Source organism: Aspergillus multicolor (genome assembly GCF_047715735.1).
Source record: "Aspergillus multicolor strain CBS 133.54 unplaced genomic scaffold BDW74scaffold_37, whole genome shotgun sequence".
Classification (NCBI taxonomy): domain Eukaryota; kingdom Fungi; phylum Ascomycota; class Eurotiomycetes; order Eurotiales; family Aspergillaceae; genus Aspergillus; species Aspergillus multicolor.
In genome coordinates, this window is record NW_027395988.1 from 74,278 (window position 1) to 92,259 (window position 17,982).

The 17,982-nt window shown below is 51.5% G+C and overlaps 8 protein-coding genes across 8 annotated transcripts; 4 read left to right on the forward strand and 4 right to left on the reverse strand.

Annotated features, from left to right (window-relative positions):
- The first annotated feature begins 320 nt into the window (after positions 1-320).
- BDW74DRAFT_161583 (CBS and PB1 domain protein) lies at positions 321-3,051 on the forward strand. Its single transcript, XM_073725811.1, has 4 exons — positions 321-839; positions 932-1,805; positions 1,863-1,957; positions 2,016-3,051. The coding sequence occupies exons 1-4, from the start codon at positions 609-611 to the stop codon at positions 2,820-2,822; spliced, it is 2,007 nt and encodes a 668-aa protein (XP_073579253.1). The 5' UTR covers positions 321-608; the 3' UTR covers positions 2,823-3,051.
- A 369-nt stretch (positions 3,052-3,420) lies between these two features.
- On the forward strand, positions 3,421-7,813 carry BDW74DRAFT_93261 (nuclear import receptor PSE1). Its single transcript, XM_073734107.1, has 6 exons — positions 3,421-3,706; positions 3,839-4,061; positions 4,133-4,308; positions 4,373-4,804; positions 4,861-6,926; positions 6,978-7,813. Exons 1-6 carry the CDS (start codon positions 3,524-3,526, stop codon positions 7,183-7,185), a joined length of 3,288 nt encoding a protein of 1,095 aa, XP_073579254.1. The 5' UTR covers positions 3,421-3,523; the 3' UTR covers positions 7,186-7,813.
- Positions 7,430-8,129, reverse strand: BDW74DRAFT_161587 (uncharacterized protein). Its single transcript, XM_073725812.1, has one exon. It carries the CDS (start codon positions 7,641-7,643, stop codon positions 7,452-7,454), a length of 192 nt encoding a protein of 63 aa, XP_073579256.1. The 5' UTR covers positions 7,644-8,129; the 3' UTR covers positions 7,430-7,451.
- On the reverse strand, positions 7,430-9,512 carry BDW74DRAFT_161590 (uncharacterized protein). Its single transcript, XM_073725813.1, has 8 exons — positions 9,166-9,512; positions 9,020-9,101; positions 8,933-8,957; positions 8,596-8,874; positions 8,374-8,540; positions 8,107-8,320; positions 7,862-8,047; positions 7,430-7,810 (listed from the first exon to the last, which is right to left on the reverse strand). Exons 1-8 carry the CDS (start codon positions 9,383-9,385, stop codon positions 7,661-7,663), a joined length of 1,323 nt encoding a protein of 440 aa, XP_073579255.1. The 5' UTR covers positions 9,386-9,512; the 3' UTR covers positions 7,430-7,660.
- A 215-nt stretch (positions 9,513-9,727) lies between these two features.
- Positions 9,728-10,914, forward strand: rpp1 (ribosomal protein P1). Its single transcript, XM_073725814.1, has 3 exons — positions 9,728-9,898; positions 10,083-10,296; positions 10,358-10,914. Exons 1-3 carry the CDS (start codon positions 9,830-9,832, stop codon positions 10,402-10,404), a joined length of 330 nt encoding a protein of 109 aa, XP_073579257.1. The 5' UTR covers positions 9,728-9,829; the 3' UTR covers positions 10,405-10,914.
- Positions 10,915-12,524, reverse strand: BDW74DRAFT_161594 (PQ-loop repeat-containing protein). Its single transcript, XM_073725815.1, has 5 exons — positions 12,182-12,524; positions 11,495-12,099; positions 11,384-11,433; positions 11,271-11,329; positions 10,915-11,216 (listed from the first exon to the last, which is right to left on the reverse strand). Exons 1-5 carry the CDS (start codon positions 12,269-12,271, stop codon positions 11,070-11,072), a joined length of 951 nt encoding a protein of 316 aa, XP_073579258.1. The 5' UTR covers positions 12,272-12,524; the 3' UTR covers positions 10,915-11,069.
- Positions 12,525-12,565: 41 nt separating this feature from the next.
- Positions 12,566-15,072, reverse strand: BDW74DRAFT_161596 (transcriptional repressor TCF25 family protein). Its single transcript, XM_073725816.1, has one exon. The coding sequence runs from the start codon at positions 14,970-14,972 to the stop codon at positions 12,768-12,770; it is 2,205 nt and encodes a 734-aa protein (XP_073579259.1). The 5' UTR covers positions 14,973-15,072; the 3' UTR covers positions 12,566-12,767.
- A 224-nt stretch (positions 15,073-15,296) lies between these two features.
- ptcF (type 2C protein phosphatase ptcF) lies at positions 15,297-17,669 on the forward strand. Its single transcript, XM_073725817.1, has 3 exons — positions 15,297-16,027; positions 16,080-17,099; positions 17,157-17,669. The coding sequence occupies exons 1-3, from the start codon at positions 15,369-15,371 to the stop codon at positions 17,266-17,268; spliced, it is 1,791 nt and encodes a 596-aa protein (XP_073579260.1). The 5' UTR covers positions 15,297-15,368; the 3' UTR covers positions 17,269-17,669.
- The last annotated feature ends 313 nt before the right edge of the window (positions 17,670-17,982 follow it).

Consider the following 17,982-nt stretch of genomic DNA (forward strand, 5'->3'; position numbering starts at 1 on the left):
CAGGTCACGGGATACTGGAACCTTAGGCACCAGTAAGGAGCTATTCTGTTGACGCCTCAGGCATCAAGAAACCAAGCGGGCGGGTGCACGTGCCGATCGCGCTTCTTGAAAGAGGTTAGCGGCCGCCCGCGCCCAGCGGATTGTTCGGTCAGCCAATACTGGGATTTCGGTTTACTTGGGGTCGGGCAAAGGTCAGGCCACACTGTCAATAAACAAAATATACATGGTAAAGTCACCTGGCTTGATGATGGTTCTGTAGAAAGCAGACTATATATAGCACGTACATCCGGCGGGTCGCGTGAGGAACGGTAATAAACGGTGAGCCCTTTACTCCGTATCGAAAACCAACAGCCAGTTTAAGCGGCGGACAACAAATAGTCGATCTGGGCTAAAAGCCTCCACTCCTAGGACTCTCCCCCCTGTCCTGCGGTCTGCCCGTATCTTTCTCGGCTCGCATCATCTCCCTTGTCTCCCATCCCGACTGTCTGTTTTTTAAATTTTCTTTTTCTTTGTTCTTCCAACTCGAGCAGTGACTATCAACACTTACCTCATCCTTCATTCTTTGTTCCTGGTTCTTGAATTCCAGCCCGCCCATCTAGCCCGCGGACATGTCTTCAACGCCCACCTTTCGAGGCACCACTAGCCATAGAACTGTCGGACGCGGCAGGTTGCCTGATTTTGAAGGAGGTAGCTCGGCCTCTCACATCCCACGTCCCCGACCCGAGTCGTCGTCCACGATCACATCTCACAACCCTCATACACCAGGTAGCGACATCGGCAGTTCCACAATGAGTGCGGCAAGCAGTCGGCAAAGGCAAAACCAGTCGAAGCGCGATGAGGTATGGCATCATCTTCGTGTCACGTCGAGAAGGAAAAATGGATAGCGCGAAAGTGCGGCCGAGAAGTTCTGGTTCTAACTATAGTGCATCAGGCTATACGACGGAAACTGGAAGCAGACCTCAACAAGAAGAGAAGTGCCCCAGCAAGAGCGAATCGCACCCGCAAAGCTCCGCCCGGCACTGTCCTTGCTCTCAAACCGAGCTCGGCTCTCCAGATCAAGCCCTCGACCACGATCGCCGAAGCCGCGCAATTGATGGCTGCGAAGAGAGAAGACTGTGTTTTGGTGACGGACGACGACGATCGAATCGCTGGTATCTTCACTGCCAAGGATCTTGCGTTCCGTGTGGTAGGCGCTGGACTTAAGGCTCGAGAAATCACGGTCTCCGAGATTATGACGAAGAACCCCCTGTGTGCGAGGACGGATACCAGCGCTACAGATGCCCTAGATTTGATGGTTCGCAAAGGCTTCCGGCATTTGCCTGTCATGGACGAAAACCAGGATATCTCGGGTGTTCTCGATATCACCAAGTGTTTCTACGATGCTATGGAAAAGTTGGAGCGCGCCTACAGCTCGTCCCGCAAGCTGTATGATGCGCTAGAGGGTGTTCAGTCAGAACTCGGCTCCAGCCAGCCCCAGCAAATTATTCAGTACGTGGAGGCTCTGCGTTCAAAGATGTCTGGCCCTACCCTCGAAACCGTCTTGGACGGCATGCCTCCAACCACAGTTTCCGTCCGAACTACGGTCAAGGAGGCTGCCTCATTGATGAAGGAGCACCATACGACTGCTCTGCTCGTGCAAGATCAAGGCTCCATCACAGGTATCTTCACTAGCAAAGATATCGTTCTTCGTGTCATTGCGCCGGGCCTTGACCCCGCAACCTGCAGCGTCGTTCGTGTGATGACCCCTCACCCCGATTTTGCTCCCAGTGATATGAGTATCCAAGCTGCGCTCCGCAAGATGCATGGTGAGTATCAACTCCTTTGTTGGGTTATGGAAGTTAGTTAACCAATCGAATCTGCAGATGGGCACTACCTGAACTTGCCTGTCATGAACGAGGGAGGCGAGATCGTGGGCATGGTGGATGTACTTAAACTTACCTACGCTACTTTAGAGCAGGTACGTAACTTGTGTATTCGATCTTCGAAAGATTCCTCTAATGTTTATTTACCCCTAGATCAACTCCATGTCAACACAAGATGATGAGGGCCCGGCTTGGAATAAGTTCTGGTTGTCAATGGACCACGAATCTGATTCGATGGTTTCTGGAAGCCAAAGCCAACAGCCACATACCCGGTCAATGATCAATCCCGAGTCACCCAAAGCTAGTTTCGACGCACGGGACAGTGTACTTCCAAACGAATCTGCGTCCCACCATGGTGGTGACGAGCACTCCGAGTTCCACCATGGGGATCTCGCCCCGTTCCCCTTCAAGTTCAAGGCCGCCAGTGGCCGGGTGCACAGAGTCAACATACTTCCTGCTGCTGGCATCGCCGAACTGGTGGCTCACGTTACTGCCAAGCTTGGCCCAGAGGTTGAAGCCGTTGGCGGTGCGGCCAGCTGTGAGGATGGCATACTGAGCAACACTGGCTACGCTTTAAGCTACGTGGACAATGAAGGAGATATTGTTTCCATCACCACTGACCAGGATCTTGTTGACGCTGTTTTTATTGCGCGTCAGGCTCGTCACGACAAAGTTGACCTCTTTGTCCATGACCCATCTCAACCCCCAATTATCCCTGCTCTTGTGGAACCTGCCCCTGTCAAGCCAGTCGAGGTCAAGACTCCTCCTGCTTCAGAAGAGCAGTTGCCTGATGAACCGCCTGCTCCCAAGCCCCGAGCGAGCCAGGCTTATCCCGCTCATCCCCCTGAAGAGCAACTCATCGCTGGTGTTCCCAATGATTTGCTGCTCCCCGGAGCGATTGTTACATTGGCCGCCGTCATTGCAGGAGTGTTCATCTTGAGTCGCTCTACTTCTCGATAATCGTGATACTCGATTTCAGAGAAGAAGGTTAGACTTGTGCATCTATCTCTTTTCTTTCTTTGTTTATTATCTTTTGTACACCCCCAATAGCGTGTTCTTTTATTTTGTCCATCTCCGCTGCCCTGGCGCCTGCCCCTGGTTACATCTGCTCATTACAGTAACTCGGTAATTGCATGTCATAGTAGCATAAAGTAGGTGATTTTATAATCAACTTGTTGTGAAAGCTAGATTGATCAGTCAAATCGTGAGGCATCAACATAAGCTGATGCCTTGGAGGTAGTAGTTAATGCTACCGGTTCTGGACTAGCGTCTTCATGAAGGAAAGTGAACCTGGAGGCTTTTGGCTTCGTAGCTCCATTTCGCTTTCAGTCCCTGTATGGGTTCGATTACCTTTGTTGTTCGAATATTCCTTCTCTTACTGGCATGCTAGTCTTGACATCTCCATATCATTGAGTTTTCGACTCCTCTTTGATTCGATCCCCTCCACTTACTAGACTAATACACTCCGTACATCCACCTCCCACCGCCTCCCCCACCAAAACAATTTCCTTTCTGGAAAAAAATATCCTCCTGACTAGACTACCAACGCACTATTCGGACCACCTACGTATATATCCCGGCCCGCGTTCAGAGTCCACCTGGGAACGCGACTAGACTTTCGTTTTTTGTCTCGGTTCGGCAGTTGAGGTTGAGCGGGCGAGATGTCTCTGCTGCCCCCCGAAGTCCATTCCGCCCTCTCTCAGTTGCTAGGCGCACTGAGCACCCCAGATAACAACATCCGCTCACAGGCAGAAGAACAGTTGAACAATGATTGGATTCAGAACCGACCCGATGTCTTGTTGATGGGTCTTGCGGAGCAGCTTGAGGGTGCCGAACAACAAGGTGTAAGTGCTTGACATGAGAGTGAGGGGTTAAACATGGCGTGAGGGGATCTGGGGACAGTCGCTGTTTCTTTGATTACTTATATATGCGATTGGATGGCATGTTCGCAAACTTACTGATGGTTTCCTATATAGACACGTTCGTTCTCCGCTGTTCTGTTCCGACGAATTGCGACCAAAACACGAAAAGACCCCGTTACAAACGAAGCCAAGGAGCTTTTTTCGACTCTCGCCCGTGAGCAGAGGCTGGTAATCCGCCAGAAGCTCGTCACTTGTCTCACTACCGAGTCCGCGAACGATGTCCGGAGGAAGATTGGTGATGCGGTGGCCGAGGTTGCGAGGCAATACACCGACAACGGTATGCACCTTGCTGGGGATGCAATGGATGGTGGTTATTCAGCGGTCTGACGAGTGATTTTTTATTCCTAGGCGATCAATGGCCGGAGTTGCTAGGTATCCTGTTCCAGGCCAGTCAATCTCCCGATGCGGGCCTACGGGAGGCCTCCTTTCGCATCTTCTCGACAACCCCCAGTGTCATTGAGAAGCCTCATGAAGATGCTGTAATCGGTGTTTTTGGAAAAGGTTTCCGCGATGAGGTCGTTCCGGTATGGCTTCACCAAGTCAAAGTTAATACGGTCGTGGGAATGGTAGCTAATGTGACATCTGTAGGTGCGCATCGCAGCTATGGAGGCATTTGCTTCTTTTTTCCGCTCTCTCCCCAAGAAATCTCAACAGAAGTTCTTCGGGCTCATGCCGGAGATGCTCAACGTTCTGCCTCCTCTGAAGGAGGCGTCTGAGAGCGAGGAGCTCTCATCAGCCTTTTTGGCCTTGATTGAGCTCGCGGAAATTTGTCCTAAGATGTTCAAGGGCTTGTTCAACAACTTAGTCAAGTTCAGTATCAGCGTTGTCGCAAACAAGGACCTCAGTGATCAGGTCAGGCAGAATGCGTTGGAATTAATGGCTACGTTCGCGGATTACGCGCCCGCGACATGCAAGAAGGACCCAGATTTTACATCACAGATGGTGACTCAGTGTTTAAGCTTGATGACCGATATTGGTGAGGATGATGATGATGCGGCTGAGTGGAACGCGTCAGAAGATGTATGTCGTGCCTCTATCCCTTTTCTGCCGTCTCTTAACCTGCTGACGTTGTTCAGTTGGATCTTGAAGAAAGCGATTTGAACCATGTTGCTGGTGAGCAATGCATGGACCGACTTGCCAATAAGCTCGGAGGTCAAGTCGTGTTGCCGGTTACTTTTGAATGGATTCCAAAGTTGATGGCTTCGTCCGCCTGGCGAGACCGTCATGCAGCGCTCATGGCAATCTCCGCCATTTCTGAGGGCTGCCGCGACCTGATGGTAGGCGAGCTGGACCAAGTCCTCCGTATTGTTGTCCCTGCCTTACAGGATCCCCACCCACGAGTCCGCTATGCGGGTTGCAATGCCCTTGGTCAGATGAGCACAGACTTCGCAGGCACTATGCAGGAGAAGTATCACCAGGTTGTTCTTAGCAACATCATTCCTGTCTTGAACAGCGCTGAACCGCGTGTCCAAGCGCATGCTGCAGCTGCGTTGGTTAACTTCTGCGAGGAAGCTGAGCGCAATGTCCTCGAGCCCTACCTCGCTGATCTCCTACGACACTTGCTGCAGCTTCTTCGCAGCCCCAAGCGCTATGTACAGGAGCAGGCTCTTTCGACCATTGCCACCATCGCCGACTCTGCCGAGAACGCTTTCGAGGAATATTACGAAACGCTGATGCCGTTGCTGTTTAACGTGTTGAAGCAGGAGCAGTCCAAGGAATACCGTTTGCTCCGCGCAAAGGCTATGGAATGTGCTACGTTGATTGCTCTTGCTGTCGGTAAGAACAAGATGGGGCAGGACGCTCTGGAGTTGGTACAGCTCCTTGGAAACATTCAGCAGGGTATCGTTGATGCAGACGATCCTCAGTCGCAATATCTTCTTCATTGCTGGGGTCGGATGTGCCGAGTCCTAGGACAAGACTTTGTTCCTTATCTTCCTGGAGTGATGCCGCCGCTTTTGGCTGTCGCTGCGGCCAAGGCTGACATCCAGCTGCTTGATGACGAGGACCAGATTGACCAGGTGGAGCAGGATGAGGGTTGGGAACTTGTTCCGCTTAAGGGCAAGATCATCGGTATCAAGACCAGCGCCTTGGAGGACAAGAATACCGCCATTGAACTCATCACAATCTATGCGCAGATCCTGGAAGCCGCGTTTGAGCCATACGTGCTAGAGACGATGGAGAAGATCGCCGTTCCCGGACTGGCATTCTTCTTCCACGACCCCGTACGCGTCTCCTCGGCGAAGCTGATCCCGCAGCTTCTTAACTCTTACAAGAAGGCGCATGGGATTCAATCGGCTGGCTTCGCCGGAATGTGGGTTAAGGTCGCGGAGAAGATCATCGAGGTACTGAGTGCGGAGCCGACAGTTGATACTCTTGCCGAAATGTACCAGTGCTTCTACGAGTCTGTTGAAGTTGTTGGCAAGAACTCCCTGGGTCCCCAGCACTTACAGGCTTTCATCCAGTCTGCAAAGTCGACGCTCGAGGATTACCAGTCGCGGGTAAAGACACGAGCCGAGGAAAGGGCCGAGGCGGATGACGCTGAAGAGGAGAACCCAGACTACGAGTACGCCATTGAGGATGATCAGAACCTCCTTAGTGATATGAACAAGGCCTTCCACACGATCTTCAAGAACCAAGGAACATCATTCCTTCCTGCGTGGGAGCAGCTGATGCCATTTTACGATGCTTTCATCACGAGTCAGGACCCGACACAACGACAGTGGGCGTTATGTATTATGGACGATGTGCTCGAGTTCTGCGGACCGGATTCTTGGCGGTACAAGGATCACATCATTCAACCTCTCGCTGCTGGGCTGCGGGATAGCAATGCGGCTAATCGTCAGGCTGCAGCTTATGGGGTCGGAGTCGCTGCGCAAAAGGGCGGGGAGCCCTGGAGTGAGTTCGTTGCTGCTTGTCTACCGAGTCTCTTCCAGGTGACACAGTTCAACCAATCACGGACGGAGGAACATGTGTTTGCTACTGAGAACGCGTCTGCAAGCATTGCTAAGATTTTGCATTTCAACTCTAGCAAGGTGCAAAACCCTGCAGAAGTAGCGTCCAACTGGATCTCTACGCTGCCCATCACCTATGACGAGGAGGCTGCGCCATACGCATACTCGTTCCTTGCTCAATTGATTGACCAGTAAGTTGCTCACAGATAACGTGGACTAGAGAATAATACTAACTAGATTAGACAAAACGCTGCGGTGATGTCTAACGCAGGCCAGGTTTTCGGGTACATCGTACAAGCGTTGGATGCCGAGACCCTCCAGGGTCAAACCGCCGTACGAGTGGCTAGCTCAGCAAAGGCTCTGGCGCAAGCAACAGGTCTCAACGCAGAGCAGATCCTTGCTGGCGTGAGCCCAGAGAATCAGGCGGCCGTCCGCAGCTATTTTTCGTAATCTCTTTTTGATGTCATGATTTTCTTTTATTTTTATACGAGACTACTTTTCCTTTTTTGAACTTCATTCAGCATGTTAGGTACACTGTGAATGCCTAGACCGATGAATCATGTGCTAAGCTTTGCTGTCTTATACTTAACTGGTAGCGCTTGTTGAGCCATTACCATTTGAGGCATTAGATCCTTGCTCATTCATCTAGAAGAGATCAATTATAACATCCTGTTTTACACTAAACTACTGGCGTAGCCAGACTAGCAGCCATATACCTAATGAGCACCATGGACATTATGAAAGCAATTCAGCATATTCACGTTATGATGGCGCCCGTTGATAACGCCACGAAGGAAAGACCAGATCAAATCAAAGCGAGCCTCCCAATTCCAAATCAATGATACATGGAAGAAAAGAAGAAAAAAAGTGGAAGCAACAGCAAGATAAAGCATGAAAATATTAGACATATGCGTGTTTATGTCGATTATTCTTTATCCTCTGCCACCGCTGCCCGCAACTCCCAAACTAGATCGTAACATTCGGCGAGCAAGGCGTTCACTCCACCCTGCCCCTCTGGAATGTCGTTGCCAATGTAGAACTTGCCGTCTACGCGCATGTTGTCAATTGAGTTGAGCTTGTTTTGTTAGTTAATGTCGGACCTGAGGTAAAAACAAGGCTGCCCTACCTTCATACTGTACGGGTAGAGTTCCCGGGAGTTGGATACACCACCGGACTCCTTGACTTCGAATAGACAACGTCGTAGTGTTTGCAGTTGGTTGTATACAGGTAATAGTGCTTCGGAAACAGGTTCGGATGAAATGAGGAGCGCATAGATGTACGCGTAGCTTCTTCGGATGAGGTAAAGGAGGGTCTAAGAAGATTTCTTGGTCAGCTCTAGGTGGCGAGATAAACGCGGCTAACGTTGCTTACTCGCTGTGCGTGGAGGTCTGCCGGCTTGCCTTCGGCATCTACGAAGTTGCCGTTGACCCTCGCCTCGTCAATTCGGTCGAGTTTGCGCTGGTAAACGAAAAGATCTGTTTCGCGGAGAGACCATGCCTGTGTGACGGAAAGCCGATCCAGCTGGTTGCGAATGTCGAGTAACCTCTCGTACTGCTCTCTGAATCGTTCATCGATTTTACCTTCCCTGTTGTCAAGTTAGCCTGACGGCGCAGGAGTTTCAGCTTGTGGGCAACAAACCGCTCCAATACTATCTCAGTCCAGCGCCAACATCGGTGCAGCAACAGTTTCACTTCGCCTTGGTTATCCAGTATATTCCCGTTCGCGTCAATAAAGTTGCCGTCCTTCATTGAATCTTCGATCTTCTTCAGCTGGTCTCGTAGCCCGTTTACTTCCGAAGCGGAGAACTTCATGCGCGTCTGTTAGTATGATTCTGACAGGCGACATTTAATGCCAACGAACCTTTGAGCGAGTGTTAACGGCCGCGGTTGACCGAAGGACAGAGACTAGCGTTTCGTGTGTTGAGGCGAGCTCGGGGCTCAACTTCGCTAGCTCTTTCTGCAGTTTCTCTAGCTTGATTTGGCACTTGTCTAGGCGACTTTCGAGAAGCGTTAGCAAAGCCGGTGAATGTGCTTCTTTTCCCCTTTCTATAGTTTCGCGCATCTCTGCGAGCGTCGTTGTGATCGAGCTCAGGTCTTTCGCACTGTAAAATCCGGCTTCTTCCAGATGGTCAAGTAGTCGCTGCAGGCCTAGTCAGCACCATTGCAACAAAGTGCCAGACATGGTTCCGTGTACGTACTTGTACTGTAGCTGCAAGGGAATATCTGCAGGCAACAAGAACTTGACATTAGCGCAGTCCGCTTCTTTTAGCCCTGACAACACTCACACTGCCGGAGCTTCATTATTTCTCCCCACTGTCAGGAATAAAAGTGAGATAAGTTGGAAGCAATCGTCTAGAATATAGTCCACTAATGCGAGGTAGTACAATGTCAGCACCGTCTGGGCCGCTTGTTTCATGGCGATGCGACTAACATCGGTTATGCGCCAGACGGCGGTTTTGGTCTTTTCGAACAGCATTGAGCTTTTCTACCTCCCCGGTCACCTCTTCGTAGAGCGGAAGGACATCACGAGATCTGATATAAGACGACTTGTCTTGTTTCAGCAAGTAAAGTGCGTCGCGGATGCGAAGTACAGATTCCAAGATCGGTTGCTCTTTCGGATCAAGCGGGGTCTGAATAGCGGGGGATTCCATCACTGTTGCAGGATCGGAAGTATAGAGGACAAGCCCGAATGTGTGGATCAAGAGAGACAACTTTTTAGAGATCGACCGAGTAACAAGGAAAAAGAAAAAGCACGATCATGCACCTGCTCCAGAGATAAGGTACTGACTACTGCGTATAGAGCGTGACCTATGATGTCGCTGTTGCCTATTCCGGCATAGCCCGCTAGTCACGAGGAGCCTCCTCCAGAGAATGGTCACGGGACTTGAGTCTGCGCTAAGCCGCGTACGGACAGCCCTAAGCGAGGGCTTTGCTCGGGTCCGCCAAACACACAATTTCCGCGTTGGGTCTGGCTGTCCGTTGTCCCCGTTCGACTTCTTCAAAGCGTCTTGATAAAAAAAAAGGTCTTCCCGTCCTTTCTCTCTCTCCTCCCATCCCTCTCGACTTTGTCCAGTCCAACGACAACTATCGACACCATGTCTACCGCCGAGCTCGCCTGCTCCTACGCCTCCCTCATCCTTGCCGATGAGGGCATCGAGATCACCGTATGTATTCCCTCGTTTACACCCCTCGCCCGGGGATAATGATGGAATTGGCTGGAGGAATAAAATATAAACTGCTGCGCGCGGCTACGGGAAAGAATGCGACGAATTGAATCAGGAATTGGGCGCAATATGGGGATCGCAACATGGCGCGTGAATATTAGGGCTGATTGTTCTGGAATTATAGGCCGACAAGCTCCAGACTCTCCTGACCGCCGCCAAGGTCCAGGAGGTTGAGCCCATCTGGACTTCTATCTTCGCCAAGGCTCTTGAGGGCAAGGACATCAAGGACCTCCTCACCAACGTCGGCTCCGCTGGTGCCGCCGCCCCCGTTGCTGGTGGTGCTGCCCCCGCTGCCGGTGGTGACGCTGCTGCCCCCGCCGCTGAGGAGAAGGAAGAAGGTAAACAGCAAATCATTGGACAAGATTGCGTGTCAGTCCGAATACTGACTCCTGGCTACAGAGAAGGAGGAGTCCGACGAGGACATGGGCTTCGGTCTCTTCGACTAAGCGTCTCGCAACGATCCCATTCGGCTTACCGTTTATTTTTCTCTTTGGTTTTTCTCCTCACCTCGCTATTTTCCGACCTCGCTTCTTCCACCCTCTCATATCTCTCTGTACTCGATACTCCGCAACCCTCACGAAGATCAAAAAGGGAAAAGGCAAAAAAGAAAAATTCACGGACAAGGACATCCTTTGGGACTGGGCGCTGTGCTTGCAACCGCATGATGGGCTACGTCATGGCAGAGGTACTGGACCGGATGACGCTAGGATTTCGGCTGTTGGGAACACAATGGTGAATGGACAGACAGCAGCATGTATGGTAGTCCGGAGGCGAGGTCTGCTTGGCCGTCTACGGTTCTCTATCTGATATATGTTGATCAGCTACTTTGATTCTTTTGGAGCATAGTTGCCCAGCTCTTACGCGGTGTCTGTCATGCGACCATGAACAAAAGGTTTCCGTCTGCACTGTCTTTCTCGGATCTTTGAATCCGTGATAAGTCACTAGCTCCAAGTACTCTTGTAGTCCAATTTTCCTTCTAGTCATAATAGTACATGGTACATCGTACATTCAGGTAAACCCAACAACTTCTCGGCACTGACGCCAGGCCAGACCTCACAACACCATTTTTGATAACATGCCCGCAAAAGGATACGCCCAGATAACGATAAGATCAAACAGCCTCGGCGACAGTTTCCCGAACCGCGTACAGACGGAACTGCGCAAAGATAACAACATCCTCCACCATTGTGCCCAAAGAGCCAATCAGCCAGGGTAAGTTCGTCAGGAAGTAGTTCTTCTCGGTGGAATGACAGAGGATCTTATACTGGAATTAGTCATAGAAACACATCCTGCAGAAAAGACAAAAGCTCACCCCAGCACCATAAGTCAGGTTACCCATGAGAGAAAGGATGAAGAACAAGAGCGATAGTCCTAGAATAATGTCAACAAGACCGAATATGACCGAGACCTTGGTGCGTAACTCACCTTCACAAGACTTATCACAGTGATTTTTATAGATCTGGGGCAACCGCGCCCTGCAACTCGTTAGCAAACCAGGAACAAGCCAACCCAAAATCTCAAGAAGACAGAACATACCCCAGATAACAAATAGCGCTTATATATCCCAGCACCTGCGCCCCAGGCGCCATTTCAACGCCTCCATTCCCGCCCTCCAACGGCGCAGGCTTCCACACGCCCGTCTGCCACGCCATCGTCCATCCCGCCATACCGATGACACAGATCGCCAAAACGCTGCTGAAGTTCTTCACCAACACGCTCTGCCCGACCCTATTCTCTTCGACCAGCTTCGCAATCGTATCCTCCGGCCCCGGGTGCGAGCCGTTCACAGCATTATAAGACGGGCGTGAGCCCCTGCGCCGGTGCTCAGCATCCCCACCAAGTATCGCATCGCTCGATCTCCGACCAAGCAAGGGCGTCGTTGGCTCGGATGCAGCGGACGATGATTCGCGGACGTGCGTTGCGGCGGCGCGGGAAGTCCGAGCGCGGTAGTAGAGGCATTGGCCGATTAGGACGCCGTCGGCGAGACAGAAGTAGACGGCAATTGCGACAATGACGGGGACAAGGCCGGCCCAGGCACTACCGGCGAGGTTTGTGACGTCGCCGACGAACCAGACAAAGAGGAAGAGGAGCGAGATGGCTTCTGCGTTGCCGTTGCGGTAGTTTTCGATTAGTTGCGGAACCTGACGCGATTAACATTCGTCTCATCGTTTTCTCATTGACTTGTAGAGATGTGAGTCAGGGAGATTGAGGGCATGCACGTACTAGAAGAAAAATCCAGCAAGTTAGAGAGATGGAGCCGAACAGGCCTGATGCGGCCTCTCGTGGAGTCAATATGACGGAATCTCCGGCCATGGTACGAAGGCCTGGTGGTCGGACCGGTAGGCTCTAGTTCTGTAGAGCTATTGAGCGTGTCGCATGTGTTGAAGGTAGACGGGCAGAATTTTCGAAGGATGAATCATAAGAGAGCAGATCTTGAAGCTTCTCCAACGGCTAATTGCGGGGTGGATCCGCTGAGCTTGACTAAGCTGGGGTGGTAGGTAAGCCCTTTATCTGCTTTCATTCTCGAGGTATGCACCCATTGCTGTATTTAGAGCAGACTATCTACAGTTTTAATGAATACTTGAGGCTCTAGAGCCGTATTGCAGTGTTGTACTACATGCATGTATATATGAGTGACCTCATGGGACGATCTCCTGCCGGTATTTACCCAGCCAATCGGCGTTACCACATTTTTGCGCACTGCATATCTTACCAAAAACCATTGGACTGCATAATAGCTGGTGGGGTTCAATCGTTTGCATGAATCATATGTACATGCTTTTCTACATAGAGCTTCGCAGCAAGGGTATCACTGTCCATCACGTTGCGGTTCCTCATACTCCAGCCGTGTAAGCTCCATCTCATCTTGCAATAGGCTCACAACTATGGGGCCCGCAGCGTCCCGAATCGCACCATCTAACAGTCTCTCCCGCGCCGAGTCTGGTACAATCTCAAACAGGGTGTCGACGTATTCATGCAGCGGAGAGTAGTCGAGATCCTCATCCCAGTTCCCGCGATCGACGCCGTGTTGACGAATGAACGCCTCAAGGATTTGCAACCCATCTCCAAGCAGCCATTGTTCGAGTACCATCTGATCCTCAGCGCCCGATGCTGGCAGCGCATGGTTCCCCTCCGGCTCATCATCATTGCCTTCCTCCCCATCCCCGGCACGAAATCGAGGAAGATGGAACGCGCCATTGTTCAGCTGATTCATAAGGTTACGGATCCAGCCAGGCCGCTCCGCTTCGGGGACTCGAGACAAGTAAGATGGTGCTGGATCTGACTGCTGCCTAAAAGCTTCCGACTCGTAAGGTGGGAGAGGATCAGAGGCTGAAATTCGCCCAGACACAAAGCGAGTCGGTAGATGTGTTGTAACGCGCGGGACGTCTGAGAGGACAACATGGCGCGCAATATCCAGAGTAATCTCTGGTGGTTCAATGGGCTCATCTCCCTCTGGTAACGTGTCCGCCACCTCTACTAGGAGAGACACTACCTCCGGGGTGTTCCATAGATCCTTGTTCCGTGCAATGTAGAGTTCGGTGAACAGCTCGTGCCCGTCAGTCGGGGGTAGCTTACCCCAGATCCGCTTCGGCATAGGCTGGATGTCGAGCTCCTGCGCTAGTTTGCAGAATACCCATGGATAGCGGGCCATTGCCAGGCGCATCTGCTCTCGACACTCTTTCTGCTTGTTCAGGCGTAAATATGCTAACGCCAGGGAGCATTGAATATTCGGGAGATACTTCCACTCCTTCGATAACCTAGTTTGTGTGCAGAGATCAATAAAATGAGACCACTCTCTGCCACGGAGTGCTAGATTGTCGATCATGAGTCTTATGCAATAGGGATCATCCGAATCCAAGCTCAGTAACAATTTGGCCCATTCATATGCGGTCCTCCAAGTTCCTTTCATTCCGAGATTGGCAATGTATCTCCATCCAACAAGCCACAGCTCGCGGTTTTCAGCATGCAGAAAGTCAAGCCTAGCCTTGCCCTCTTTGAGACGATTTCCAAACGACGAGTGGACTGAGCGACCAAAGTTGAAAAGCGCTCGTTCAAGAAGGTCAGCGGATACGGCGTGATCGCCTTGATGCTTTGCAATTTCGGACACTTGAAGAAGAGTTGAGATGTGGTAAGGGTTGTACTGAAGGAGATGGATCATCCTTTGCGGATCCATTGACTCCACACAAAGTTCGAACTGCCTCTGCACATCTTGGTACGCAGCATTGTGGACGAAGCGATAGACAGTAGCACCGTTGGGAAGCGATTCTGCCATCTCCATTCCAAGGCCTCCACTTGGAGCTCGCGGCCACTCATCTTTTCCTTGAAACAAGATGTTGCGCCGTTGCGTAACTCCAGCAAGACTAAGTCCTCTACTTGCCGGACTGTATCTACCGGTCAAAGCACGGCTCAGGTCTACCGTTTCTCGAGCTCGGTCTCGCCTGCGACCCGATCCCGTTTCCGGCTGATCGAAATTCTCAAACACAACATTGCCGAACAATTTACGCATCTCGTTGCTTGCATTAAGCAACTTCGAGTCAATCGACAGAAATTCTTCCGGGGATTTCGCGAACGATGCGTCGATGTTCTGCTCCAAGCGATGCGCGCCAGCCTCTCCTTGTGATGGGACGGCCAACTCCTTCAAGGCTCGGTCAATCTCATCCAAATCTTTGTCGCCAGAGCTCCCTTTCTTAGGCTCCTGCTTTGTCGCATTCTTCTTCTTCTTATTCTTTGGCTTCTTCTTTTTCTTCTTGGTAGGATCTGCTGTTGCTGGCGGGCCTGCTACTTCCTCTGTTGGCTTGGTCACCGGCTCGGGAGTCTCACTCTCGGACTGCTGTTCATCTTCGTCCTCATCATCATTTCCTGCGTTCAGAAGGTCGAATGCATTCAGTTTCAATCTCGAAGGTCTGGAGATCGGCTCGTCTTCGCTCGACTCCTGGGCTTCTTGTTCGGCTTGCTGCTCTTGCTGCTCTTGCTCACGCAGCTTTTGCAGCTTGCGGATCGCACGGGAGGACATTCAGGAAGTTCGACAGCGCTCTGTATTATGAGAGATTCAAACTAAGTCATATATGTATAGCTCGACGTCGCCTCTGGGGCTAGACTTGCCAGGCCGTATTGATGGTTCTAGAGAAATGAATGTATGAGTAAGTAGAATCATAATTTACTGCGGGGATGACGACAGCGGGATCCAAGTCTGGCTTAGTGCGGAGTACCCGTTTTGCAGCCATTGTATCTGCCGTATTTACGCTGACCGCCTCCGCTGACGTTTGAGGTGATGATGGCCTGAATGCCCCAGGCAGCTCACCATACTGAGCCTCATCCACTCACTCCCTTACGCAAACCTCGCCTCTCGCGGTCCAGTATTGCAGGGAGCCTCGGTCTTTCCATCTCACAGTCTCATACTGCTGGCTCAATGCGTCGTGCAGCTATTCAAGCGCTCCGTACTGCTCGTCGTGCACCAGTATGGCGGGTTGGCGGTAGGAAGGCGACCATATCGTTTACAGGCAGTCCATCTCTTGGTCTCCGATCTTACTCCACGCCCAAGCTCTCTGCTTCGCTTCAGTCCTCAATGCATCTTCGAACCTTCTCAGTTGCAGCAGTATCGGCAGTAGTCGCATCCGGAGCTTGGTACGCTTATCAGGGCGACGGCTCCCAGACACCAGCAGCCGCCGGTACGTCCTCGCAGATCCGATCAATCACATCGACTGCCCATGCCGAACTCCCCACGGAAACCGCGCGCCGTGCTCTCTTGGTAGATAACGATCAATTCTATACCGCGACACTCTCCGGAGAGCAGCCATTGCAGAAAAACACTGACGACTCCGATCGCCGACTCCTAGAGATGCTAACGCCCGAACAAGCGACGCAGAAGCTGAGGAAGAACGAGGAGTCATACTTGGTCAACCGGGGCAATGGAGTCGTGCGATATGACGTTGTTCAGGTCCCGAGCAACTCTCCCATCGAAGATGACCATGCGGAGAAGATAGTCGAGGTACCAGCGTCCACCTCCGCGGCCAACGAAGGCCAATCTAGCAGTGACTGGATGTTCTGGTCAGTATTTGATGGCCATTCGTAAGTATCCCGCCTTTGAAAGTATAGCATATCGGCTGAATTCAGTCAATAGCGGCTGGACAACATCTGCCAAACTGCGCAATGTCCTCATTTCCTACGTCGCGCGTGAGCTGAACAGTACGTACAAATCAGCATCGACGGACCCTTCGCTACTGCTGCCATCATCTGCAGCAATTGATGCCGCTATCAAGGAAGGATTTGTTCGTTTAGACAATGACATCGTCCACGGCAGCGTCAAGGAGGTTTTCAAGTCCAACTCGCGCCGCGCTGCGGCCGAATTGCTTGCCCCCGCTCTTTCCGGCTCCTGCGCTCTCCTCGCATTTTATAATTCACAAACCCAGGATCTGAAGGTGGCCTGTGCAGGTGACTCCCGTGCCGTCCTCGGTCGTCGTGGAGAGAACGGCAAGTGGACAGCAACAGCGCTCTCAGAAGACCAGACTGGCGGCACGCCTTCTGAAATGAAGCGCTTGCGCGAGGAACACCCCGGTGAGCCTAATGTTGTCCGCAACGGACGTATTCTCGGCCAGCTAGAGCCTAGCCGTTCTTTCGGAGACGCCTTCTATAAGTGGACCAAGGAAACACAGGACAAGATCAAGCGTCAGTTCTTCGGTCGAACCCCACACCCCCTTCTAAAGACGCCCCCCTATGTCACCGCCGAGCCCATCATCACAACGACCAAGGTTGAACCCAGCCAAGGCGACTTCCTCGTTCTCGCAACAGACGGTCTCTGGGAGATGCTCAGCAACGAAGAAGTAGTCGGCTTGGTTGGGCAGTGGATCGAAGAGCAGAAAGCCACAGCCGGAGCCGGTACCGGCAACAAGAGCTGGATACGCAGTCTCTTCAGCTCCCAACCTACCCAGCTACCCGTTGAAACCCCCAAAGAAACCAGCACTGACGGACAACGCCGCCCAATCCGCCAGCAGCAGTACGACATCTCCGGCGCCGCTAGCCGCTTCGTCGTCGAAGATAAGAACGCAGCCACTCACCTTGTCCGTAACGCCATGGGCGGAAAGGACAAGGACATGCTCTGCGCCCTGCTCACCCTTCCTAGCCCCTACTCCAGAAGATACCGGTAAGTATCTATCTCCGGAACCTACAGAAGACCTAGATTGTATCTAACCTACAATAGCGACGACGTAACCGTTGAGGTCATTTTCTTCGGCGAAGGTCCTGACAGCCGCACAATCTCCATCAACGAGGAAGCCAGCGCGTCCGAAGAGAAAGTCAAGGCTAAGCTTTAGCCAGTCCATATAATACCCATTTTACTTTGTCATAGCACCAGTAGTCTGTTCTTTACTTGCCTAGGGTTGTTTATACAATTATTAAAGGACATTGTTTGGCCGGTTGACAAATTTGGCGTACGGAGAATCAATCCACTTGTATGTGTGTTACCATAGGGAATTTGGGTAGCTAGGCTACAATACTGTTTCCAGTTTCTTGTCTCAAAAAGCTTGGAAAGTAGAGTGACGACAGGTGCCTGGCAACAAAGGCTCCCAATGAGAAGATATCACGTGAGTCATACCAAAACGGGGCCACGTGAGTTGTCATGCCCTGAATCATAACAGACTCACAAGGCAAAACTGGTGAAAGATGAGATAGGACACCTGCCTCTTTTGTTCTTAGATAGAACTGTACAGTGTTGGGAGAAAGAAGTATTATTCATCAGGAGGTCCTATTCAGAAGTATTTTGCAAAAGTAGAGTGTAAGTAATCAATAAAAGAGCTAAAGTGTGAGCTCTGTTAAAAGTAATGTAACATATGGGAAGAGACAAATGAAACCTATTGTTCCAGATTACATAGCCAGAGAAACACACGGAGCAGGCAGTGAAGAGCCCTTTTGGAGCTGGGAGTTAAAGCTGCCTTTCTTCCCTTCTCCCCTCTTTGCTGCCTCCTTCTCATCCACCCTCCTTTCAGCACATCAACAGATCCCTTGTGTTTTGTTTTCATCTTGCAACC